General features: G+C 45.9%; 1 protein-coding gene across 1 annotated transcript in view; it reads left to right on the top strand.

The window, feature by feature from the left end:
* Positions 1-2,720: 2,720 nt before the first annotated feature.
* Positions 2,721-27,924, top strand: part of SVOP (SV2 related protein) — a 70,292-nt gene continuing 45,088 nt past the window's right edge. The window contains exons 1-5 of the mRNA XM_034638662.1: positions 2,721-2,974; positions 17,674-17,834; positions 20,512-20,597; positions 21,658-21,756; positions 25,819-25,890. Of these exons, the coding sequence (XP_034494553.1) occupies positions 2,940-2,974; positions 17,674-17,834; positions 20,512-20,597; positions 21,658-21,756; positions 25,819-25,890 (453 nt within the window). The 5' untranslated portion in view covers positions 2,721-2,939. The remainder of the gene's footprint in view (positions 2,975-17,673; positions 17,835-20,511; positions 20,598-21,657; positions 21,757-25,818; positions 25,891-27,924) is intronic.

Raw genomic sequence — 27,924 nt, 5'->3', positions numbered from 1 at the left:
AAAAATGTAACCATATTTCTAAGAAAGAAGAGAAAACATTAATTCTTTAGGATTTTTTAAATACTTATTATGCACCAAGGACTATTCTCCCAGTTTTCAGGAGTACCTCAAAAGTCTCTAGAGGGCAGTGAGGGAAGCTAAATGTGTGAAGCTTGTTGTAGCCTTGCTAATGCTGGGCAGGCTCCTTGGAGGCCTGACTTCCTAGTCGCCAGAGGGAAAAGAAGACCGGGTGGAGGAACACTGCGTCCCTCTTCCCCAAGAAGTTGATAATCCTGTTATGTGAAACCTCTCTGTTTAAATGTTGAAAAAAGTTGGAAGTCAAATTTTAGTATTTATTATTAAAAATTATTAAAAGTTTTTATTTTTCTTAAAAAGGAACAGCTCTATTGAGGTATAATGACATACCACACAATTCACTCTTTTTATTTGTTTCGGGTTTTTGGTTTTTTTTAAGATTTTATATATTTGGGAGAGAGAGAAAGAGAGGGACGGAGAGAGAGACAGCATGAGCAGGGGGAGGAGCAGAGGGAAAGGAAAGGAGAGAATCTCAAGCAGACTCAGTGCTGAGCCCGGAGCCCTGTGTGGGGCTGGAACTCACAACTCCGAGATCATGATCTGAGCTGAAATCAAGAGTTGGACGTTCAACTGACTGAGCCACTCAGGTGTCTCCAATTCACTCTTTTTAAGTGTATAATTTGATGATCACTTGATGAACTTTTGACTGTTTCCACTTTTTGATATTATGAATAATGATGCTATGAACATTGTGTACAAATTTTGTGCATGCCGTGTTTTCATTTCTTTTGGGTATATACCTACAAGTGGTATTGCTGGGTCATGAGGTAACTCTGTGTTTAGATTTTTGAGAAATTACCCAACTGTTTTCTATAGCAGCTGCACCATTTTACATTCCCAGCAGCTGCATATGAGGGGAATGTCCAGTCTACATCCTCACCAATACTAGTTATCATCTGTCTTTTTAATTCTAGCCATTCCAGTGGGTATGAAGTGGTATTTCATTGTTGTTTTGATTTGCATTTCCCTAATGATTAATGATGTTAAGCATTTTTTCAAGGGCTTATTGGCTAGTCACACACTTTTTTTAAAAGATTTGATTTATTTGAGAGGGAGAGAGAGAGAGAGAGAGCATGTGCTGGGGGAGGGGGGAAAGGAAGAGGGAGAGAATCTCAAGCATACTTCCCGCTGAGGGCAGAGCCCTGTGTGGGGCTAGATCTCACAACTCTGGGATCAGGACCTGAACTGAGATCAGGACCTGAGCCGAAATCAAGAGTCAGACACTTAACCAACTGAGCCACCCAGGTGCCCCAGCTAGTCACACATCTTCTTTGCAGAAATGTCTATTCATATTATTTGTCCATTTTTAAATTACATTATTTGTCTTTTTATTATTGAGCTGTAAGAGTGCTTTATATTGTTTGAAGTAAGTCTCTCATTAGGTATATGATTTGCAAGTATTTTTTCCCATGCTGTGGGTTGTCTTTTCACTTTCTTGATGGCATCCTTTGAGGCAGAAAAGCTTTTAACTTTGATCCAGTCCAATGTATCTAAATTTTTCTTTTGTCACTTGTGCTTTTGATGTCGTGTCTAAGAAACCACTGCCTAACTCAAGGTCACAAGGATCTGCTCCTATGCTTGCTCCTAAGAGTCTCATAGTTTTGAATCTTTACACTTAAAAGTATTCTTGTTAACCCTTCAGGCTACTCAAAACACATCTCTCTGTGGATCTGGCTTATGGTTGTCGAGTAACCAACTGTCAAGGCTTGCCTGGGACTTAGGGCTTCCCAGGACTTGGAAATTTCAGCGCTAAAGCTCAAGGTCCTGGGCAAATCAGGACGAGTTGGACACACTACCAATGGACCCCCAACTTGCCAGCTCTAATAGAAATCATTACCCTTGCTCTCCATGGCTTAAAATAGATACTGAATCCCTACTCACCCGAAATGAAAGATCAGTTTGTTTTCAGTTTAACAGGCATGTATTGAGTGTACACCATGCAAAGCCCTGGGATTGAGTTTAGTGAGGGATATTAAATTCCAATTTCAATGTCCATAAATAAAGTTTTATTGTTCTAGGCCCTTGGGGTACATCAGCAAACCTTTTCGGAGCTTACGTTCTAAAGAGGATAGACAATGTAGCTGGAAGAGGATGGGGAAACCATAGATAGGGAGGATTTTGAAAGCAGGGATTTGGTTTTATTAATCTTTGATTCCCCACTGTCAGGGCTGTAGGAATCACTCAATAATGCTTGTTTGCTGAATGAATGAATGAATGATCTTTGCCTTCTCATACTCAACTTACATTGTTTTTTCTTGATTAATTTCATTAGACAGCTCCATGATGACAATGGCATGTCTAACTTGTCTTGCATATGCCCAGTGCCTATTACAGTGCCTGGCACACAGTAGGTGCTCAATTAACAGTATTTTAATCCATGCCTATGTCTTTGAAATTTTCATTCCCTTCATTTGCTATACCAGCCTGGGTTTCAAGAATATTACACTGATAACAACATTAATGAATCCCTACAAATAAACATTTGGAGAGGCGTCGTCAACCAAAGAGTGCTCATTGGTACCTCGACAGCCATTTCACAGGCTGTTGTGCCCTATAGGCACCCAGTAAAACATCGCCAACCACAGAGAGCCTGTAAATTCCTCTAACCAGAAGGGCTCTCCCCGCCCCCTCTCCCCGCGCCGCTCGCTCTGCCCTCCGCCTCCTCCTCTCCGCCCACTCTCCTGGCGGCGGCGGCTTTGTCTCGTGGGCTGGTCCCCGGCGGCTCCCTCCCCCGAACAGCTGCCGCCGAGGGAGGAAGCGGCGCGGGAGCTGTCCAGCACCCCGGTGCTGAAACCCCTACCGCTCGTCATCCACCAACACCATGTAAGGGCCATGAAAAGGGCTCGTCCTGGCGCAGCGCGGACATGGAGGAGGACTTATTCCAGCTAAGGCAGCTGCCGTGAGTATCATGGGGGCGAGGGTGAGGCAGACAGGCTTTCCTTTAAAAAATGAAAACCTGCAGGGGGGCATCTCTGCATGGCTTCTTGAATGTAAAAGGAACTGTTGGAGAGGAAAGAATTAGGCCCCGAGGAGACAAGCCATTTTCCTATTCCAGCAGTCCAGCCTCTGTATCTCTGACTCAGTTCTATTTTTCAGATCCGTCAGAATCTTATGGGGAGCTAGGGGTGTTATGTTTTCCCTTTTAATTGCTCGCAATCCTAAAGGGATTTTTGAGGTCTGTGTTTTAAGAAAGCATTAGCTGCTGTTTTGAAATGTGGACTGAATTGATGAGTCCATGCAATGACATCGGTTTTTCCCAGCCTTTTCTCCTATGCTGTGAAACTCCTAATTTTTCTGCAAGGTCCTTTGGAAGGGAATGGTTCTGCTGTTGCAAAGTGGTTTCTAAAAAGCCGGAATACCTTCCTAGAGGGGAGGCTGGAGCAAAGGCTTGTTGTTTATGAAGTGTGTGAATGAGAGGGCTGAAACCTCTTGCCTTCTTCTGAATGAAAGGTTTTTGTAACAGCTAGCTAGAGTGAGACTCTGTCGATGGCTATCCTTGAGAACATCAGGAATACAAAGCTAGAGGATGAGAATTTTTAATGGAGATCAAATTTGCTCTGAGAATCTTGGAGAAATACAACCAAGCCACAGAAAGGATAGGGGCCTTGTGGAGGGGTTTACGGATTTCTCCGACTACAAGCTGGTGGTGAATTGTTAAGCAAATCCCAAGACTATGAGAAGGGCCATTAATGGGGATTTTTGTTTTAATTTTTAGAAGCACTAGCCATTTGCATGGTGAAAGTAGACACTGTTTGGATTTGTTGTAAAGGATACATCATTGTTAGTGTACGTGTATTTTCTTGACTTAAATTTTTTTTTCCTCTCCAAGCCACGGAGAAATTCTCCCAAGTGACTTTTAGTGTGACTGATACAGCTCTCTGAGGCTCTGAATACTGAAGGGTATTGTTAATGTTTACTTCTCAATCAGTGTAAAATTAATTTTCATTTCAAAATTTTAAATAAATTTTACTTTCAAGTTTTTATTAATTGATCCACAAATAGCATATCTTATGTAATCAGCATTATTTCACAAATGCCAAAGGATGCTCAGTTATAATATCCAGAGGTCGATGTATGAATACATAAAAATATACATATCTGAGTGTAAGTCTTTCGAGGGAAACATACCACTTTTGTTGAAAATAAATATGTTCAAAAAAACCCTATTATCTCAAAATAAAAAAATAATTCAGAAAGTGGAATAGAAATCTGGTGCTCAGAATAAGAATACAATACATATTGGAACTGCAGTTTACTGAGATAAATTTTCAAATAATGTCAGAGCATGTGAACTTCGCAGATTATTCAAAGATTCATGTATATTTAATCTATTCAGGTATAGACATGACACCATTGGGACAATTCCTTCCTTAATGAAAAAGAAGGTAAAAATGATGAGGTTTTTATTTAAATTTAAAAATTATTTAGTTTTTTATACTAATGTATGTACTAATATAATCTATACACAGGGTAAATAAAGTTCAAAAAGAAGTGCAAGAATAAAAAGTAGTCTCTCTCTTCCCAACCCACAGGTTAGGTTTCTTGGTTATTCTCTCTGATACTTTAACACATAAATACATGCAGTATCTATTAGCAAGGCCAAACTGTGTACTGGCTAAGAGCATTAACTCTGGAGTAAGACAGACTTGACTTCAGACCCCGGCTTTGCCACTTTCTGGTTATTTGACTTTGAGCAAGTGACTTAACCTTTCTGAGATTGAGTTCCCCTCACCCTAAAATGGGGCTCACAATAGTCCTTGATTCACAGAGTTACTGTAATGGTCAAGTGAGATAATGTGTACCAAATGTCTGGAAGACACAAAGCATTCGACATATATATTAACTAATATTATTATTACATCTTGAAAACTCATTTATAAAAATATATATAGGCTCCCTATGCTGGAATCTTCAACATTTCAATCTACAATTTGGGTGAAGTCAAAATTAGCCCTGAAACGTGTTGACTTCTATTTATAAAAAGGAGCGAAGTCAAAGGAACAGCCACGTGAACCTGAGTGGGTTACAAATCACGACTTAGATGTTTTTTAAACCACACCCTGTGTATATTGTGCACAGATTGCAGGCAACAGATTTCCTGAGAGCAATACGGTTTTTTAAAAAAATCAGAATGCCTTGTAGAGGGTTGGCAAGAGTGGACTTTGGAATGGACTCAGTCCTGTGGGAAGCCAAGTGTTAATAGACTATAAGCCACTAAGTAGTTTACAGGGTTCAGGGAGGGGGAAAGGGGCTGAGGGTGTCTAAGAAAACAGTCCCTCCTTGCATTTGGAAGCTCCTTCACACGGTTCTAGGATGGTTTATTCTAGGCCCCCAAAAACTTCTGCCTTTCACCTGCCGTCCATTCAGACACAGCACCATGTATAGGAGATTCGGAGGCTAAGATTTTGTATCTAGTTCGGCCTTATTGTGTGACCTTGTGCAAGTCAGACTTCTCTGGGTCTATCCTTTCTAGGATAACTTCTTGAAAGCAACTTTTGCAGACTCCAGTGGTTGATTGGTTGATTGATTGATTCATTTTATTCATTTGGGCACCATCCTAGGTACAAGGGACTCTACAACTGAATAAGAGAGACGTGGTTTCTTGCCCTCAAGGAAGTCCCAGTCTGGAGCTGCAATGTCCAATATGGTCGTCAGTAGCCATATCTGGTTATTTAAATTTAAACTTAAATTATGTAATTTGGATATAAGATCATTTCTATAGTATAATATACAATATAAAATGTAATTGATAAATAAAATACATGAAATTTGAAAAATCATTTTCTCAGTTGCACTAACCACATTTTGAGTGCTCGATAGCTGCCTGTGGCTCGTGGCTACCATACTGGACAGCACAGGTCTAAAACATTTCCATAACCGTGGAAAATTCTGTCGGACAGCACTGGACTGCTGCTGGGAGAGGCAGACATTGAACACATATCATTGCCCAATAATTTTGAGAATTGCTTTAAGGGCTGCAAAGAACAAGTGCAGGGTGCCATGAGACTAGTTCTAGATGGGGGAGTGGGAGGATCGGTGAAGGTTTCCTCGAGGAAGTGACATTACATTTGAGCCCCCAGAAATGTGTAGGAGTCATCCAAGGAAAGAGATGAGATGAGGAGTATTATGGACAAAGGGAACTGTATAGACAAAAGCAGTGAAGTAGGATAGAAGTGTTGAGTCTCAAAATCAGGCCAGTGGAGGGAGGATACGAAACTAGTAGCTTGAGGGAGGCTGCAGAGAATGGCAGGGACCAGGCCATACGGGGCCCTGTAGTCTGTGACAATAAGTTGGAACTTTATCCTGTGTTTGCCCCATCCACTTTCTCTCTCCCTTCTTTCCTACAAACTTTGTCTTCAAGATTAAACTTAAGTCCATTACCTCAATGACTCTCCCACTGACTTCTCCTGGGCTTAATCAACAGCATGGCTGAAAGTGTGGGCTCTGAGGCAGGCAGACCTGGGTTCAAACATCTGGGTGGCCTTGGGCTAGTGACTTGATCTCCCCAAGGATGGGTGTTCCTCCGTAAAGTCAAGATAATGGCACGGCTGTTGTGAAGATCAGGAGAGTGGTCATTGGGAAACTCTTAGCACAGTACCTGGCTCCAGGTAAGGGCTCAATAAACAGTGCTCACATTATTTGGCTTCCTCCTCCCTAGAGTTTCCCTTAACCTCCAACATCACCTAGAAGCCATGGCCTCCTTTCCAAAACACTAAGAAAATGTTCCCCAAAGGGGGAGATTCCTGGCCAAGGAGGAGAGATGGGGGTTCAATATCAGTCACTTCGCAGGCAAAAAAAAGCGGTTATTTCAATAGCCTAAGGATCCTCAAGGTCAACCCACCAAAACCTTTTAAAACATCAAGCTCAAAGCGGTTCACACCCCATCATTTCAAACACATGCCAGCCAGCCTCACCTCTAGGGATACGTGTTTTAGTGACTTAAGGGGAACAATCTAGAGGCCAAATAAAGAAGGTCCCCTTGCAAAGAAGCCATTGCTTGGGTGATCTTAGGTTTTAGGGAAGATCATCCCAGGGTCTGCTGGCCCAGACAGTAGCTTTACAGCCCCAGTCAAACTCTTCTCTGGCTGCCTTCAAGAATTATATAGATCTGTATGTGAATCAGATGCCCTCGTGTATGCTCTTAGGCAACATATTTACTTTCCTGAGACCGAAGGGGTGCCTGGGCCACCTTTAAAGGCATTTTCACCCACTCAGGTACTTCCCCATATCGTGCCTGAGGTGTGGCAGGCTCCTCTTCTGATCTGGGAGTATAACAGGGTGTATTTTTCCCCCCGGCAGTCGTCCCTTGACCTGTTGGCCTTGCTATACCTAACAAATAATAAAACCTGTATTTTAAAACACTCTCCACGATCTCTTCCTCCTTTTGTGGAAACATGTGCCTGATGAGTGATCTCCTCAAAGCCAACTCTGATCATCTTCCACCCTCTCCTGCCTGCTTGAAAACTTTCAATGGCATCCCCTTGGTCTCAGGAGAACGTGGAAATTTCTCACTGTAGTGTGCAGAGCTCTGAGTGATCCAGCCCATCTCTCCGACCTCCATACCTTGGTCCTGCCTCTGGGCCTTTGCATCAGCCACCCTCCCTGCCCCCCCCACCTCTGCACCATGCTCCTTGACCTCTGGATCTCAGCCTCCTTAGGGAGGTCTACTCTGACTCCTCCTTCTTCCAATTGTTCTTTATCTTGGCACCCCTTTTGTTTCCTTCTCAAGATCGATGCATGTGCAAATGTATTATAATTTCTTTGTTTACCATCTCCCCAACTAGAGCACCGGCCCCATGAGGGCAAGGACCACATCTATTATTTTGTTCCCTTTGTATCTATCCCAGCACTCAGCACACAGTCAGTGCTCACTCGGTAAACACTGAAATACTGGATGATTGTGCCAGGCTCTGTGAGATACTCTGTCTATATTGATGCCTTTCGTCTCCATGGCAACCTTGTGAGGTGGCCATTACCATCTCCATCCAAGACTCAGAGAAGTAAAGTAACCTAGCCGGGGTCACACAGCAATGGAGTGGTATGACAGGGGATCCAAACCCAGGTCAGTCTGTGTGCCAGAGTTGGACTCTCTTCTCCCCTGGGGCAGACCACCTCTCTTCATGACAGGACACTAGCTGCCACCCTGTGAAAATCAGTTAGGAGTAAGCTTCCTTTTTGGTCTGGTAGATTCATCAACTCAGAGGATCAAAGCCCAGAAGCTCAGATGAAAAGAGAAGACACTTTCTTATCTAAAATACCCTAACGGAGTCTCAGACCCTAATTTAAGGTACTGGAGCGAGTTACATGATGGTACAAACAAGACCTTTAAGTTGACAGCTATCTCCTCGAGCTCTTCTCTTCTTTAAATAGCAAAATTATGTGAAATAAATGTTCTCTGCTATTTTGGTAAATTACATGCTGTATATACACAACAAATGCCAAGAAATTGTGAGCCAACCTGTTTCAGAGCCCTCATACACTTAACGTATGTCACTGCAATTTTATCTTTCTTATCACATTCCCCCCCCCACCCCTGGCCTTCGGAGATCTTGGCTCCAATGGTTGATAAATACTTTTAGGAACCCGACCGATTCAAAATGTAGTCTGGCCAATTTCTGAGTGTAATTTAGTGTCAAAGGTCTCTCTGTACATCTCTCTCAAAACAAGTTTTCCTAAATAAAGGTGCCCTGGCTTCTAGTGGTATGCCAGGGTAGGAATGTGAACAGATCCTGGTTTACAACTGCAGGGAGGTCAGCCACTTTCTCAGAGTCACATTTCGCAAAGGTCAGAATAGTCTGAGCTCAGGCAGAAAGGTGACTTGAGTGGGGCCAGGTCAAGGGAAACTCAATGCCCACGATTTTCCCGTGAACCTTCATAGCAGTCCTGCCAGCTATGCTTAGCAGATGCCACATGATCAACAAGAGCTCTGTAAATAGTTGCTATTGTTATTTGTATGGATGACTAATGAAATAGATGCGCAGGCTAAAAATCGCAAACATTGCAGAAAATTCCAAAATGAAAAGTGAGAAAAGTTTCCTTCCCATGCCAAAAGTCCCCATTCCCAATACAGTCCTTCTCCCCAGAAGCAACCAGTCTTTGGTTTCTTAGCGATCCTTCCAGAACGCCTAGGACTGTGGAAACATAAACACTCTACGGCAGCCCTTCTCAGACTTGAACCCACACACAAATTGTCTGGGGACCTGGTTAAAATGCAGATGCTGACTCAGTAGGTCTGGGTCAGGGCCTGGGACTCTGAATTTCTAACAAGCCTGTAAGGGATGCTGGGGCCCCTGGTTCAAGACCACACTTAAATCTTAGTAACAAAGGACCTAGATCACGGGACCATATTCTCGTGTATTTAATGATAAACCCCAGGGCACCTGGGTAGCTCAGTCAGTTAAGCGTCTGACTCTTGACTTCAGTTCAGGTCATGATCTCAGGGTTGTGAGATTGAGCCACGTGTTGGGCGCCGCACTGGGCATGGAGCCTGCTTAAGATTCGCTCTCTCCTTCTCCCTCGGCCCCTCCCCTGGCCCCACTCCCACTCTCTCTCTCTAAAAAAATAAAATAATAAGCCCCAACAATCTTTTCCTGTTGGCTCTTACAGATCAACTCCTGTGTGTGTGTGTGTGTGTGTGTGTGTGTGTGTGTGTTTATTATGGTAAAATATACATAAGATAAAATTTACCATTTCGACAATTTTAAGCATACAGTTAGCAGCGTTAAGTACATTCACACTGTTGTGCAACCATCACCACCATCCATCTTCAGAACCTTTTCATCTTCCCCAACTGAAACTGTCCTCATTAAACACTAACTCCCTCTTCCTCGAGCCCCTTAGCAATTGCTATTCTACTTTCTCTCGTTGTGAATTTGATGATTTTAGGCCCCCTCATATAGGTGGACTCCCACAATATTTGTCTTTTCAGGTCAGACTTATTACATTTAGCAGAATATCTTCAAAGTTTATCACGTTGTGGCATATGTGAGAATCTCCTCTTTTTTCAAGGCTGCTTAATATTCCATTGTATGTACCCACCACACTTTGTCCATTCACCCATTGATGGACACTTGGACTGTTGTGATATTGTGATACGGATCAACAAACAAATTTTTTTTCACATTTTCCTAAGTGGATGGGCCATAATCTATGCAATCATTTCTCTCCTGATGATTGTTGCTGGTTTTGCTGCAAACAGCTGGCTAGCACCAGAAAGGACTATAGCAGAACGGTTGGGAGTGGGGACTCTGAAGTCAAGTGGCTTTGCCAGCGTCTGGCTTAGACCCTTGCTGTGAGACCTCAGGCGAGCTCCCGGCCCCTCTGAGCGTGACTGTCCTCATCTGTAAAAGGGGGTTAGCAACAGTGAAGATGACCTAAGGTAATCAGTGCAGAGCACAAACATGGCCCTTGACACACGGCAGGCTAACAGTGTGTATCAGCCATTGTTTGCAGGGTAAGTCATCACCTACTCGTGTCTGTCCCTGCAATGAACTGCCAGTAGCACAATTCTGAGTGGGAGCACAGAGCACTGAAAATTTTGAAAGCTATCACAGAGTACCTTCCTCAAAGTCACAGCGGTCACTGTTCCGGCACAGGAAAGAAGCGTGGAGCTCCGGACGGTCCTTGAGGAGAGGATGTGATGCAAGCAGGAGTCAGGGAAGATTATCGGGCCTCAGAATCATTTCCTTCCATGAGGTTACCCTCAGAGTCAAGGGTGATCCATCGACTTCCCTTCACCCCTGAAAGTGAGGTGATAATGCACGTAAATGTCCATTTGCCTCCATCATCTGATACTCCTCTATATTTCTATCTCCCATGAATACCTTGGGGGGGCTATGTATGTTTCTGAGTGGGGGGTTCCTTCTTGGGGACAGGGAGTCCCACTTCTTTGCAATTCCTTCCCATTTAATACCACCCCTTACTCAGCAGGCTGCAGAGTGGAAATGTCACCTCCCCCAGCTAGCCTTTGATGGTGTTCATTATTTGTAGCATTTCTCACAATGTGCAAGATAGCTATGTAGCGATACACACACAGACACACACACCCCTTTTTAAATGCCTGCCCTCCTCCCCAGCAGACTATGAGCACCACAGGAAGGAGTCTAAGTCTGTTTGGCTCACCTTTGAAACCCCAGCAGTACCTTTGGACTTGCTACAAGGCAGGTGCTCAATAAATATTTGTTGAATAAATGAGCAAATGGATTCCGGTAACATCAGTGGCAGTATTAAGGGTTGAGGATTTTTTTGGGGGGGTGGGGATGGTGAAATACACCTAACATAAATGTATCATTTTAATCATCTGTAAGTGTCCAATTCTGTTGCATTAAGTACGTTCCCATGGTTGTGCAACCAGCACCACCCTCCATCTCCAGGACTGTTTCACCTTCTCACACTGAAACTCTGGCCCCATTAAACACTAACCCCCCCCCCGCGTTCCTCCTCCCCCAACCCCTGGCAATCACTATTCTGCTTTGTCTCCATGAAATTGACTACTCTGAGTATCTCAAATGCGGAATCATCTAGAGTCTGTCATTCCGTGACTCACATATTTCACTTCGCATGCCCTTTTCAAGGCTTATCCCTGTTGTAGCACACATTGGTACTTCCTTCCTGTATAAGACTGAATAGTATCCCATTGTGTGGATGGACCACATTTTGATTATCCATCCGTTCAGCTCCTGATGACCACCTGGCTTGCTCCCACCTTTGGGGCTAGCATGAAGATGGGTGTACATTCACAATGGCATATGACCATCCCCTCTATCTGGTTTCAGAGAGTTTTCATCACCCCAAACAGAAACCCTGTACCATTAGGGAGTCATTCCCCATTCCCCCTCCCCCAGCCCCCGGCAACCACTAATCTGCTTCCTGTCTCATCTCTATGCATTTGCCTGTTCTGGATACTTCACCTAAATGGAATCCTACAACGTGCGACCTTTCGTGTCTGGCTTCTTTCACCCAGAGTATCGTTTCAAGGCCCCTCCGTGCTGTAGCATGTGTCCGTGGTTTGAGGGCTCCTACACAGTGGCGTGCTGCATACAACTCGTACCAGCTCTAAGAGCAGATTGATTGTTAAATGTTCAGAAATTTTTGGAACCTGTTATTTAACCATTGTCGGGTTGAAATTTGTCACATGTAACACCCTGGATATTGTCATATGCTACACATCCTTATGGTTTGGGGGGTTTTCGTTGAGAGTCCATTTATAGGCATACCACTGGCTTGAGAACACGCCCATGATCTCCATCAGCAGGCCCCCAAAGCTACCCCCAATAAATACATACTCGGAATAACACTGCATTCTTGCTGGCAAGTACTGCTTATACGAAGCCCCAGACCCCAACCTCTAACCAGATTTCTGGGCCTAGGGCAGTCTGTCTCCTGACCTTTGCTCCCAGGTGACACCTGCCTCCAGGCCCTAAGGTAGCCTCCAGCTCCAGATGGCAGGGACACTTGTCTGGGTCTGTATCACAGGGGTTCTGGGCCTGTCAGACGAGGCTGACGAGCTACAGGCACCCATCTCAGCCAACGAAATAGGGGCTCCTTTCCTCGGCACGACTGCTTTATGATGGGCATGGGGCAGGCAGACAGCAGAATCATTCGTCTGGCTCTGATGCACTAAATCAGTCCCCAGATCGGCAACAGCAGCGTTACCTGGGCACATGTCAGAAATGCAAAATCTCAGTTCCTGGCTGAGACCTTCTGAATTGGACCCTCCGGGAGTGGGGCCCAGCCATCGGCGTTGTGACCAGCCTTGAGGGGCTTCTAAGGCTCCCGCCAGATCAAAACCCCTGCACCGATGTGATGACCTGCAGAGTTGTCAGCCAGGCTGGAATGAAGCTGTGCCTCTTGATTCCCGCTCTAGAACACACCATTCCCCACTGTCTGCCAAGTTTCCTACATAGGCCTGCTCAGTTCAGGCCTCACCTTCATTCCCCAGACACATGTGAATTCTGGGGAGAGATGCTCAGTGATTAGGACCTAGGGCTCTAAGAGGAAAGCCAACCAGGTTGATCCTCAACTCCTTCAAGCTGTGTGACCTTGGATGAGTGCCTTAACCTCTCTGAGCATCTGTTTCCTCATTTGTAAAATGGGGACAATAATAGTACCTAGTTCCTAGGTGAACTGGCAGGGTGACAGGAGAGTAAGTGAAAGGCTTAGAGCATCGCTCTGTGCATCTAACAAGTGCTCAATAGAAAGAGCTGTATGGTTTGAGAGCTATTATCGAAGAACTTGGAGGGAGGGGAATTCGATGTTTGCTCGGTGCTTTAGATTTGTCTGCATACTCACCCTGGAGGGGCTTATTTGTAGCAGATGCCACTGGTGCCTGTCCCAGATCCCCTTTACCACGCTGGTGCGTCTCCCGGGTGCCCCCAGGGTTGGCTGCTGACAGCTCACAGCTGCAGTCTGCTCTAGAAGATTGTCCCCCTCACCTGGGGACATCCTGGGAGGTTATGCCCTCCACCCCCCGGGAGGGATGTGCCCATGCTTGACCCATGCGAGCCCAGCCCCCACACCTCTGGGTGGGACCATCTCAGTGGCGTAATTCACATTCCAGAGCTCCCCATCGGATCAGATTCCAGCAGAGACCACCTCCCATTTATCTTGTCCCCCTGCCTGGTCCTGCCAGGACCCTCACTTCCCAACGCAAGTACTTCCTTAACAAATCATTGCACAAGAATTCCCCAACTCATTTTTGCCGAAATGGAAGACTTGATCATAAAATTCATTTGAAATCTCAAGGGACCCAGAATAGCCAAAGCAATCTTGAAAAATAAGAACAAAATTAGAGGCCTCACACTTCCTGATTTCAAACCTGATTACAAAGCTGCAGCAATGAACACAGCGTGGTAGTGGCCTAAGGAAAGACAGAGACCGATGGAATAGAATGGAGAGCTCAGAAATAAACCCTCACATATACGGATGGCCAAGTGATTTTTGACAAGCATGCCAAGACCGTTGGATGGGGGCAAAGGACAGTCTTTTCAACAACTGGTGCTGGGAAATCTGGATATCCACCTGCCAAATAATGAAGTTGGACCCTCACTTTATACCCTACACAAAAATTAACTCAAAATGGATCAAAGACCTAACCCTATAAAAAGCTCTTAGAAGAAAATATAAGGAAAAAGACTTGCGGCATTGGATTTGGCTGGACGATATCACAATCAAAAACTTGCGTGCATCAAAGGACACAGTCCACAGCATGATCAGGCCACCTGCGGAATGGGAGAAAACATTTACAAATCGCCTCTCAGATAAGGGATTAATACCCAGAATATACCAACAACAACGAAAACCCCCCAACAACCTGATTTAAAAATGGACAGAAGACGGAAGCAGATGTTTATTTCAAAGAAGATATACAAATGGCCAATAAACACATGAAAAAAGGCTCAATTTTAGGGAAATTCAAATCAAAACCACAATGAGATACTTTTTCACGCCCATCAGAATGGCTTTTATCCAAAAAGTGAAACATAGTAATATCGGCAAGGATGTAGAAACACTGGAAACGTCCCTCACTGATGATGGGAATGTAAACGAGTGCAGCTGCCTTGGGATAGAAGATGCACGTTCCTCAGAAAATTAAACACAGAATTATCACGTGATTCAGCAATTCCACCTCTGGGTATAGATCCAAAAGAAGTGAAAGCAGGGACTCAAACAGATACTTGCACACCCACGTTCATAGCATTATTCACAGCAGCCAAAAGGCGGGAGCAACCCAAGTGTCCACCGATGCATAAATGGTTTAAACATTGTGGTATATTATTTAGCCTCGAAAAGGGAGGGGCAGTCTGACACGTGCTACAACATGATTGAGCCTTGAGGACATTATTCTAAGTGAAAGAAACCAGTCACAAAAGCACAAATACTGTATGATTCCACTTACACGAGGCACCTAGACTAGGCAAAGTCATAGACAGAGAGCCGAATGGTGGTTAGTAGGGGCTGGAGGAAGAGGGGAATGGGGAGTCAGTGCTTGGTGTGTAGAGTTTCAGCTTGTGAAGATGAAGAATTCTGGAGATGGACGGTGGTGATGGTTGCACAACAGTGTGAACATGCTTATGTCATATGATCATACACTTACAAATGATGAAAGTGACACATTTTATTTTGTGTATACTTGACCGCAGCTGAAAAAAAAAAAATCTTACCTTAGGCTTGGCTTCTAAGGAATCCAATTTATGCCACAATTATCACACCCCATTTAGAGAGGAGGTACACTGAGGCTTGGAGTGACTACAGATATATCTTATATCTTATATATCTATTATCTTATAGTAATAGTCATCACCACTTGGTTCCTGTGAGGATTAAATCGAATAATGATGCATGTAAAGACCCCTGATCAAGGAAGAGCATTAAGCAAAAGGATGTGGGAGAAGGAAACCAGAGAGGAGCCATGGTGACCTCAACTGAATTACGGTTGAACGTTGGCAATTTTCCATGGTTCAACCTAACAGCAGTGTTTGATCCTTAAGCTGGACCAAAGCAAAATATTTCTGTCACTGTTTTCTATATAATAGTATATGCTTTAAATATCTCAAGATAGAATATTTTTATGGAATAAAAAGTAGAGTAGGTAGGGAGGAATAGAAGGGTTTGGAGGGGAGCATCCTGTCTTTGGCTGGAAATACAAGGGTTTGATCTGACAGGCATCAGGCGGAACCCTGGCTCCGTGTCTCTCGAGCTGTGTGACTGTGGGTGAGTCATATGAGGTCTAGGGCCTCCGTGTTCTTGTCTGGAAAGGGGTGGTCATGATCCCAACCTCAGCAGATCAAGTGCATGGAAAACACTAGCATGAGCTCAATGCTGCTGGGCCGTGGTGTTGCTCGACAGCATGGAGGGCTAGCTCCAGGCTTTAGTCGGACTGGACGGTCCTGCAAACCCCGGGCTCTGTGCTCCGTGCTATGGTTCTAGCCCAAGGTGAGCCTGACAGCTCCAGCTTTCCAGGCCCAGCCTCGTCAGTGAGTGGGGGTTCAGGTATTTACAAGATCACTGTGATTTCATCTATGTTTTTCTCCTTTCCAACTCCACCATCAGAAATGTTGCCTACGCTTCTGCAATTTGAAGGTTTACCCTTTCTATGCCAGAGCCCCAGTTATTCTTTGGTGAAATAAATGGAAGAATGCAAGTTAATTAATTAATTAATTAATAATAATAATAGCAGTATGTTTTACTTAGATATTTCTCCTGTTTTACCTTGTTAAAACATTGCCCAAATTTGTCCCCTAGCCATTCATGCCTGTGACACTCCAGACTTTTATTTTCAAAGCCCTGATAGGAACAGGCATTGCTCATTCGTTGTCACTCTCTGGGGGTGCCTGGGTGGCTCAGTCGGTGAAGTGTCTGCCTTCAACTCAGGTTATGATCCCAGGATCCTGGGATCGAGACCCGAATTGGGCTCCCTGCTCAGCGGGGAGTCTGCTTCTCACTCTCCTTCTGTCTGTGCACTCTCTCTCTCTCTCAAGTAAATAAAAAATATATATATTTTTTAAATCTACCACTCTCTCCTATGACGGGAAGGACACCTCTATCCTGTCTCTGCTATGACCCCAAAACCCAGCACAGGGCTGGCAGACAGCAGGAGTTTTGCATTTGGGAGTGAGAGAGTTGGAAGAACACAGGTAATTTTGCTGCTGAGCCCCAGAAGAAGAGATTGCTGCTCAGAGAAACCAAGGCTTGTCCAGAGTAACAGGAAAAAGCATAATTTGAAGGAGTGTATTGCAAAGTGGAGTCCCTGGGTCTCAAACGCAAAGGCCTACAAGGCCAGACAAATGGGTAAGTGCCAAGTGAGAGGAACACAGAACACACATAAGGCTAAGTGGCAAGAGACCCTCAGGGCCAGAGGTCATTTGGAGAGGAAGAGACTGTGGTCAGCCACAGTGTGTCCTGTCTGCAGGGAGCACACTACCTGAATCTAGCCACACGGCTCCCTTACAGGAATGTGGGACCAGATGACCAGATACTCTACTCTTTTTTTTTTCCCCAAAGTAATCTCTCCAGCCAATGTGGGGCTCAAACCCACAGCCCCAAGATCAAGAGTCACATGCTCTACCAACTGAGCCAGCCAGGTCCCCAGATACTCTATTTTTTGAAGAAACATGAGGAATCTGGCTTTTTACATTATTTCTCCCAATTAAAAAATGTGGGTGTCCATTTTAAGTTAAAAAAAATACTGTGTGGGCAATTTTTTGTGGGCATAATGTAACCCCTAGGTGACCAAATTGTTACCTCTGTTCCATACCGAGAGACTAATCTAAATTCTGAAACACATGTAATTCCAAACAGTATTTACATCTAGTACAAAGATATCCTCTTTCACATCGCCTAACATGTAAGTAAGGTCCCCCTGGAGTTGTGCGGTGTCCAACCGATACAAATGTATGTGGCAGCCCTGATATGTAACTCTTGAAGCTGTCACACCCCCCACCAGTCCAACTCCATAGATATGCCAACACCCCTCCCCCCGCATCCATTCTATTCTCTGGACCATAAGGAAAAGTGTTTCACCTGTCTTGGGCCCAAGATGCAGCGAGGCCACCAAAGGGAAGTTCTAGCTATCATGACCAGATTTGCTCTGTCCTCTAGGGTGGTGAAATTCCGTCGCACGGGCGAGAGTGCAAGGTCAGAGGATGACGCGGCTTCGGGAGAGCATGAGGTCCAGATTGAAGGGGTCCGCGCAGGCCTAGAGGCTGTTGAGCTGGACGATGGGGCAGCTGTGCCCAAGGAGTTTGCCAATCCCACTGACGGTGAGAGGGCTCTGCAGTTGGGACATCAGCCTGGTCCACAGTCAGGGGCTCTAAGGTGCCAGAGTGACCTCCCCAGATCGTGCTCTCAGAGGCTTCTAGTGAAGGGGCAGGTAGGAGGGCCCGGAGGACCCAGAGGTGACCCTGGAAGCGTGGGCTGGGCCTCCATGGCTTCCTCCAGCAGATAAGGTTACATCACAATCCCCGCCAGTCAGCTTCATTGCATAACCCTCAGCTGAGGACAGCAGCAACAATGATGGTGACAGTGCTGATGACGATGCTGGTGGTGGTGATGAGGGTGACGATAACCGTGGTGACCGGAGCAGCTGACATAGGCTGAGCATTTACTCTGGGCCGGGCACCGCGCAAAGCCCTTTACGCATATGATCCATTTCCTCTTCACACCAGTTCCAATTCGAAGTATTATGCTCCTCTTCCCCATTTTGCAGGAGAGAAAACTGAAGCACAGAAAGACTCAGTATCTTGCCCAGGGTCACACAGCTGAAAATTAGCGAAGCTGGGCGCACAGCCAGGCAACCTGGCCTCAGAGCGCATATTCTAACCTTGTGCTCCTCTGAGTAGAGCTGGTCAAACAAGAGACCTGAGCTGGGGCCTTCGGACCTGGTCTCCCCTCACACACGATGCTGATGGACGAAAACATTCCACGCATCCCCGAAAGGCCCGAGATTCCCAACATGAGAGAGGGTTAATGCCTCAAACCCAAAGCCTGGCTGGGGTGGGAGATCTAAGGAGGCAGTGGCCGGGGAGGGGGCAGGCCGTGGTTTGGGAGCAGCGGCTTTACTCCCGGGCTGATCTGGGCTCAGCTCCAAGAGCTACACTGCGGCCGCTGCGTGACGCTGGGCAAGTCACGTCTTCCTCCGCATCATGGAGCTGGGACTGGCCCTGAACGGGATAGCTGAGACAGGGACTAAATGGGACAGTGTACGTCAAGGTCTTCGTGCAGTGCCTGGCCCACGGTGAGCAATCAGACACACACCATTGTTTTATGTATTACTCTTCCTAATGACTCTCCAGGACTCGCTCTGCTTTCTCCTCCGTATTTTTGTGCTGGAGGAAACCAGCCCCTGCTGATGTGATAAATGCCAGCTCACACTTCTGGAGAAAATGATGATTGATGCAAGAGGCCCATGATTGAAATTCTGCAAAGATGACAACTCCCAGCAGGGGCTGATGAGAGCCTCGGAGGCAGCCCACATTAGGGCCACCCAGCGCGCTCCTTTAGTATTTTTATTTTGCAATTAACTTTTTTTTGGAAACCCTTGTAGATTTACAGAAAAGTGGCAAACATAGTTCATAGAGCTCCCACATACCCTTCATGCAGCTTCCCCCGGTGGTAACATCTCACCTGGCCACCGGGCATTTGTCAAAACGAAGAAATGAACACCGGTGCTGTGCTGTTGACTAAACCCCAGACTTCATTCAGACTTCGCCAGTTTTTCCAGCAGTGTTGTTGCAGGACACCGTCCAGCCTACTAGATTGTGTTTAGTCTTTCCATGTTTTCCAAAAACACTTATTAGCATATCAATTATATCCTACTTTTTCTGAGCACGCAAATAACACATGTTGCTTTGGAAAGCATTTCAACACTAGAGAAAGGTATGATGTGGGAGGGTGAGTGCCATCCTCAAAGATGACTCTGTTAATAGTTTGTGAACATTCAATCTTAATTCCCCTGCATAGCGCGTGTGCACACACACACACACATCTAATTTTATCACAAAGACCGCTCTTAACAATGCATACCTCTCCCCAGTTATGTTTTCGACTTCACAATATAATGTGGACAACTTTCCATCTGAGTGCAGTGGCATTTGGCTTTTAAAAAGTCTTTCTTGGGGTGCCTGGGTGGTGCAGTCGTTAAGCGTCTGCCTTCGGCTCAAGGCGTGATCCCAGCGTTCTGGGATCGAGCCCCACATCAGGCTCCCTGCTCCGCTGGGAGCCTCCTTCTTCCTCTCCCACTCTCCCTGCTTGTGTTCCCTCTCTCACTGACTGTCTCTCTCTCTGTCAAATAAATAAATAAAATCCTTAAAAAAAAAAAGAATGGGGCAGAATTATTATTTAAAAAAAAAAGTCTTTCTTTCCCGATCATGGAAGCGATACATTGTCAAAGAGCTGAAATCTCACAGGATCTCTCTCTTCCTCTTTCCACAGACAACAAAAATGAAACCACACGTGAAGTTTGGTATACATTCCATGCACCGAAACATACATACATCCATAGGCATAGGCATACACATATACACAGGCGTGCACATTTCCAAGAAGAGACTCACCAAATAAGCTTCCCGTTTTGCTCTGTTTTTAAAAATTAATACTATGTTGGGTGCATCTTTCTATATCTGCATTCTTTTTAACAGGCAGGTCATATTTCATAATGTGGATATACACACATGTATATATGATTATGGTATATATAATAATTTACCTAACAAATCCCTGTTGACAGACATTCTGGGTTTTCCAGTTTTCCCTTTTACAAATAATGCTGCCATGGACTTTGTAGCAAGGTATCTCTTCACAGTTGCGGGATAGCATTTCTAGAAGTACCGTGTGCTGCCTTTACTAAGCTTGGCTGTAGACCCCCCCCAGACTCCTCCATGTGAGGACAACTGCGGGAGGCACTCATTCCTTCCTCCACTGTCCCTCTCTCCTTTCCAGATACTTTCATGGTGGAAGATGCCGTGGAAGCCATTGGGTTTGGGAAATTTCAATGGAAGCTGTCTGTCCTCACCGGCTTGGCTTGGGCAAGTATTTCTGGGGGCGGTGACCTCACATTCAGTCTCCAAGAAAACTCACGCTGCTCCACTGGCTTCCAGAGGCTATAAGAAGGGACACAGTTCCCTCCACATGGAACCTTTGCTTGAATCGACAAAAGTTTATGCTGCGTGATCCCGGTGATCACGCAGCCCGGCCCTTGGTGGGAGTTTGGGTGTAGTTGGCCAGTGCTCTCAAGGTGGAGTTGAAGCTTCTGGCTAAATTAAGTGGTTGTCAACCCTATGGGACTCAGGGCTGCCATGAGATTATGATGTCGTCTGCAGAGTTCACCCTAGATAAACATGCACAAATAAAAATGTGCCTCCTGCTTCAAGAGGTCCATGATCCCTTGTTAAAAACCCCCTCATCTACCTCTGGCCAAGAACACATCCAGGCCTTTAACACAGCTGAAACTGACTTTTGCAAATGCTGCAAGATGGTGGCCTACCTACCTGTTTTTTTCAAATGGATCTCCAGTTTCCCCACATCGTTGTCCCCACCCCCCATTTAAAAAGCCACCTGTATTATCCATCACATTCCCACGGCCATGCGGGACTGCTTCTGGTCTCTCATTTCTGTCTCGTCTCATAAAGGTACCAGGATGTGTAATTACCGGGACTTCCTGGTACGTGTTACTAATTAAAAGGTCGCACTTGCTCAATATACTGACAGTTCTGCCGGAGGTTTATAAACCAAAGATAAACTGCTCTTTAATTGAGCTAAAGAGAAAAGATCCTTGTCTCTCGACCTCTACAAAAGTTTTTCTCGGATCCTAGAAATATAATGTTTCAGCTCTTCGTTTGGGGAATGCCCCTGTTGTTTTCAACACGCGCACGCGCAGAATGTTAAATGCCTATTGGTCAATTCCCGCAGGGCACCGTACTGTTTGAACTACTGGACCTTTCCGTGTGTTTTGATGCGCCGGAGGGCGCCCAGCGGCCGGTAGACCAGGGGTGTTCTGCATGCTGTCTCGGGGGTCACGGACTTGGGCGCGGCCGGCCCCAGCCCTGGGCAGATCCCGGCCTTACGATGTTTGCTTCCTCCCTGCAGATGGCCGATGCCATGGAAATGATGATCCTGAGCATCCTGGCGCCACAGCTGCACTGCGAGTGGCGACTCCCCAGCTGGCAGGTTGCGCTGCTGACCTCGGTAGGCAGCCCTGCAGCTCTCTCCTGTCTCGCGCGCACGGTCAGGACGTCCCCGAGGGCCTTCTGTGGGGCGTCTCCCTCTTTTGCTGCTGCCAAGGGCTCAGCAGGAAAGAATTAAGCCCTGGTTGGAAACAATGGGACCCCAGCTTCCTTTACGCTGCCGCTGTGCACCTCAGATATCCCGCAGGTTTGCAGCCAACACTGCCTCACCGTGAGGTCCCATGACCTGGGGTCCCAGACCTTCTGCTCAATTGCCGGGAAGCTGGAACCCACCTGCCCATAAACCTCATAATCTCACTTGACGGCAAAAAGGAGATGCCAGTTCCTCTCGCCTCGTTCCTGACGCATGGTAGATGTTTCATAAATGGTAGGGAGCACTGCTCCCTGAATTAAAACTTGATGGAGAGTGAGGGAGAACCCTCCATACTTGTAGCAACCCTTTAAAAGGGAGGGGAACAGCCAGGCTAAATAAGAGGGTAAGAATAATGGTACAAAAGCTAATATTTCTCGAGCTCTTACTGGGCAAAGGGCTTTACAAATATTGCATGCAATCCATGCATGCTATATATTGTGCTCTTTAATCCTCAACAACCCTAGGAGGTAGGTACTATTATTAGCTGAGGAAAATGAGGCACAGAGAGGTTAAGTCATTCACAAAAGGTCACACAGCCTAGCTACTGGCAGAGTACGGTCATTGTTAACCAGGAGCACCTCCCAGAATGCTGTAACTGTTCTGGAATGGCCTAAGCGCCTTCAGCAACCAGGCCTGATATTAGCAGTAAAGTTGTACAGCCCCATGGGAGGAGTTTTATAAACACATACACCTGCCTTTTGTGGTTTAGTCACCTAGACCTGTGTGTGAGCTTGAGTGAGGTGCCACGGCTCTATTTCATCTCCTGCAAAATTGGGGTGATAATGCTTTTTTCTCTGCAAGTGAGCAGCCCAATACATACAATGCCTAGCGCAGGGTAGGGGTTGAATAATTGCTACTTCTCGCTTGTACTTCTGATTCTCACTGATGCCCCGAAGCATACCCACAGGTCTGTGTTTTTGCAATGTGGAGCCTTTTTTGACATTTACTGAGCACTTACTGTGTGCCAGACTCCGTGTTAGGGCTTGGCAGGCATTATCTTTGTAACCGTCTCAACCCTGTGAGAGAGGTGCTCTTATCACTCCCATTTCCACAGATATGGAAACTAAGGCTCTGAGAGGTATGATGACTTGCCCAAGCTCACACAGCCTGTAAGGGGCAGAGGCAGAATTGAAATCCAGGTTTGTAAGATGCAGAGGTCCCACTCCCAGCCATTGCCCTGGACTACTTCCTTATGGTATAAAATTTGGACTCATGGGCTTGGTAAAGTCGTGAAGTTTCATGGTCAAGCTTCTCTGGAAAAGTTAGAAGGCAACAGAAGTTGCTTTACCTGCATAAGGTACATGAGAAGAGGGTCCTGCGTTGTTGTCAGAGGAAATACGGTGCAAGCTTACCGTAATCACTGTGGTATAAACTAGTGCTCTGCTCTGTCTGGAGAGGGAAAATGGGGGAATTGTGTGTTTGCAGGGGGATGCTTAATCTGCCAGGGTGCAGGGATATCCCTTAGCACATGATTAAGGCAACACTTCACCCCAAGACAGCAATCTTCAAACATTTTTGCTCTGGGTTATCTAGAAAAGAATTTTCTAAAAACTACCCAGGCCCCAGGACTCTCCTAGGTTTTAAAATTGACATTAAATGGCTTTATTTTATTTTTATTTTTTTAGACTTTTTTGACGTTCAATGTTGTTTTTTAAAATCTTTTTAAAAGTTTTGTTTATTTAAGTCATCTCTACACCCAATGCGGGGCTCGAACTCACAATCCCGAGATCGAGTCACACGCTACTCTGACTGAGCCAACCAGGAGCCCCAATATTAAATGCTTTTATATTGTAGGTTGCAGATTCTACGATTTCTGGTGTGTTGAAATATTTTTAAAAATTGAATAAGATTTCATATCGTGTTTTAAAATGTGTCCAATGGAATTGAAATACTTTTACTCACCATCCTCTAACATGAATAAGGTCTTCACAAGTATTTGGAAATTTTGCATTGTCTTGTTTTCTTCTTGGACTGGCATTTCCATTCGATATCTCCACGTTTTATCATAGATGTTTTACTCTGCTTGAAAGCATGCCGTTTATCACCTGTCAGAATTTTCCAGGACAAAATACATAAATTTTAAATTACTGTTTTTAATTTTCTGAGCTCATAAGGCTCTTAAGTGTTGACATTTTTCTCCCGCACTGAGTTATTATGATAGTTTTTAGTAATATGCAATAGATAAAAACAAGAAAGAATTACTTTGGATATCTAATTGTTAAACACAAGTGAATTTTTATCAGGAATGTCCCTCTTAAAGAGTGGTGTGGAGAGTCTCCCAATTACATCCCATATTCTTGGGTGATTACTTTCTATGAAAGTCAGATAGGGCTTAGCAGCAATTTCTTTCCTATTTTTCATTTTTACTTTGTTTCATATAAAAATTGAGCGGGGACTGAAGGAGTTTTGTAATAACTCAATAAACTAATGCCACTTAGTGGTGTTTTTTTCCAGCAACTTCCAAGTTATATGCTGAAGAGCACACGGCAACTGCTTATTTTTTTTTCAAAGATTTTATTTAGTTATTTGACAGAGATAGAGACAGCCAGCGAGAGAGGGAACACAAGCAGGGGAAGTGGGAGAGGAAGAAGCAGGCTTCTCAGCAGAGCAGGGAGCCCGATGCGGGGCTCGATCCCAGGACCCTGGGATCACGCCCTGAGCCGAAGGCAGATGCTTAACGACTGAGCCCACCCAGGCACCCCAGCAACTGCTTATGAAAGATTATTTTTAGTGATCTAATTTGCTGACAGCTTGATTAGGCTCTCTTTCAATTTGGTTAAAATAATAAAAAGGAATTGGAAGCAAGATGACTCACAGAAAGATTTGTGACTTGTCATCAGTGTCCCTTTGGAGGGGTCCTGGAGGGTTTAACATCCAAGCATTGCCCTGTGATGTGGAGGTAGTGGGAAGCAAGGGGACGTGGTTGAGAAAGGGAGAGTGGGGCAGGGAACAGGTGAGACCCCTAGCCTGTTCTCAGGAAAGAGTCTGTATGGAAGTTGAGAACCTGGAAACTGATTCCTTTAAAATTAGTCGTGTCTGGTTGGAGCACCTGTCTCTGTGTAACCCCCGTTTACAGCCCGCTGTCCCAGGACATGCTTGCAGTTTGGGGGTCCGACAGCCTTCACTTCTTTCGGCCTCATTTGCCTTATCTGCAAAATGGGGATGATAATGGCACCCGTCTCATAGGGCCACCGAAGACATTAGGTAAGATGTGAATACAAAACCTTGAGCGTGCTGTACTTGGAAGGGACAAGGATAGGACACAGGAATGAAAGCTCCACGCAGATTTCCTGGGTTTAGGACCTGGTTCTACCCTCTCCTCCCAGGATACTGAGCAGGTTTCTTAACCCTCTGAGCCTCGGGCTCGCCATCTAGAAAATGGGTATGATAATTCAAACCTCATCAGCTCTGTTCAAAAATTAACAAGGTAACAGTGAATTGCGGGGCACACCGTGAGCACTCCATGCGTGTTTCCTCTTACAAATAGCTTACGGTTCTCATCCCAACCTTCTGTCTTCTGTTTCTCGCACCTTCCAAACTCTACCTTTGATTTTTTCTTAGCAAGAGGGCGAGACATTTCTGTGGTATGCGGGAAATTGGTAAGACGCTAGCTCTGTGGTTATACTGCCGATTCCAGCCCAGGCTGTACCGCTTACACCTGTGTGACCCTGGCCAAGGGACGTCCCCTGTGTGAGTCTCAGCTTCCTCATCTGTCCCATGGGGATAATGATATCACCCAGCCCACAGGATGGTTGTGAGTCTTAAACAACAACACGAAGCACACAGAACAGTGTTGTACCTTCTCGGGATCTCAGCCAATGTTGGCTCATTAGCGTTACTGGGATGTGATATCGCAGGTTCCTGTCGTTGTTCCTTTCCTCTGCGATGCTCCGTGTCACTGTCTAACAGACCCTGTCTTTCCATCCACAGGTGGTCTTTGTTGGCATGATGTCCAGCTCCACGCTCTGGGGAAACATCTCAGACCAGTACGGCAGGAAAACAGTAAGGCGACCTCTCCTAAGTGCATGTCCTCTGGGTTATCTCCATGGTGGCGTTGACAAGTAGCAAAATGATGCTGCTTAGCATTTGGGAGGCCCGAGTAGCTCTGTCAAAACGCAATGAGAAGACATTGCTCTGAGGCCGTGGAATCTTGAAATCACACGTGCCTGGTGGGGCCGAAGCATGTACATTTCGGAATGCAGAAGATGCTATGGGTGCCCACCCCGGTCCCCTTGGCACTCGCCATTCCCTTACACGAGGCTGGGGGCAGTCAGGGGCTGGTAGCTAAAGACACCAACTTGCTTGCCCTAAATGAATCATCTCTCAACCCCGGCAGCATTGAGCTCCGGGCCCACCATGGGAATCTGCTCACGAAGGGACCCCCGAATTGTCTACCTTCCCCACCCCTCCTGGGATTGCCACTTAAATAAACTGTTTGTACTAGAATTCTTGTGTCAGGGTCTGCTTTGGGGGAAACCCAGCCTCAGATATGAAGTGGATTTGTAAACAAGAAGGAAGGAGGGAACTTACAGGTCTGGCATCCCATTGAGCTCTTACTATTTTATTTGTTTGTTACTTCATGGTCCCTCCTGTATTTTACGCTGCTCTTGCTTTGCTAGGCTGCACCTGGGTTCTTTGACTGCTTCAGCATGTGAAGTTACAGTCCTCCAAACTATAAACGTGGGCCTGATGGGATAAAAGATCTCTGTAGATCTAGGCAAGCTCTACTTGGTTAAGTGTCCTGTTCAGGACTAATGGTGCAATTCTGAGACATAGCACCCCTGACGGCTTTATTGTGCTCTTTCCGGGACTCTCCTCTTCGGTCTGCAGCTTCTCCAGAGGTGGGGCGGTGTAGTTGGTTACATGCTTGGGCTCTGGAATCAGGTGGATCTGGGTTCAGTAGCGACCCTGTCACTCCTGGCTGTGTGGCCTCGGGCAAGTGAATTGACCTCTCTGAGCATCAATTTCCTCCTATGTATAAAGAAAAAAATAACAGGGTCTACACTGGAGCGTTCGTTGAGAGCCTTGCTATGAGTGACTTTGTACAATGCCAGGCACATCAGGGGCACAGGACACATGTGAGCTGGCATGGCAATGATGGCATTTCTGACAAGTTCCCAAGGGATGCTGATGCTGCTGGTCCGGGGCCCATACTTGGAGAACTATTGACTTAGACTAGTGTAGATATCTAAACAAACTTTGAATTCTATTAGGAAGGAAGAAGGGAGATATGGATGCTGAGGGGTAACAGGTGGGGTCCACTGTAATCAGCACGCCATGGACTGAAAATAACACAGTGCCTTGTATGGTGGGTCCTGTACCAAGCATGATACATGCGATAGCTCACCCAAACCCCGGTACCATCATCAATCTGATTTTACAGAAGGGGAAACTGAGGCACAGGGTGTGGGCAACTTGCCCAAGCCACACAATTTGTATGTCACAGAGCGGGGTCTCACTCCTTCTAAGCCTAGACTCTTGCCTTAACCATGATGCTAGCGGAATCTGTAGATGGTCATTCAATGTACTTTGGCTCAATGGATGGATGGACAGATGGATGGTTGAACAGTGCAGTCCAGCTGCAGCCCCTCCCACGTGGCTGGACAGGAAACACGTGGGCCAGCAGGCACCTGGGAGACACTGGGGCAGGACCAGAGGTGCCCAGGCTGGGAAACCAACTGCAGCCATTTTAGCGCAGGGGCTCTTGCTTGGTTTTAGAGGCTGGGGAGGTCAGCTGGGAAGACCTCTCCAGGCCTCCCAAAGAGAAGAGAACCTGGATGACTCTGGTTTCAGGCCGTAGCTCTCTAAACTCTGCCCATACACCCCCTCCCACCCCCTTCCTTTTTCTGGAGGGTGTGAGTCATTGCTTCAGCAATTTTCTGGTTGGAAGACAGAGCAGAGCCAGAGCTGGAGGGAGGGAGGGAAGAAGGAAGGAAGGAGGTAGGAAGGAAGAAGGAAGGAAAGAAGGGAAAATACCTCTTAAAATAAAGCAGAGCCATTCTTCCGCAGGGCTGGTGCAGGGAGATTCTAAATGTG

This window comes from Ailuropoda melanoleuca, chromosome 12 (assembly GCF_002007445.2).
Source record: "Ailuropoda melanoleuca isolate Jingjing chromosome 12, ASM200744v2, whole genome shotgun sequence".
Taxonomy (NCBI): domain Eukaryota; kingdom Metazoa; phylum Chordata; class Mammalia; order Carnivora; family Ursidae; genus Ailuropoda; species Ailuropoda melanoleuca.
The sequence above is the reverse complement of the archived record's forward strand: the minus strand, read 5'-3'. Positions and strand labels throughout refer to the sequence as shown.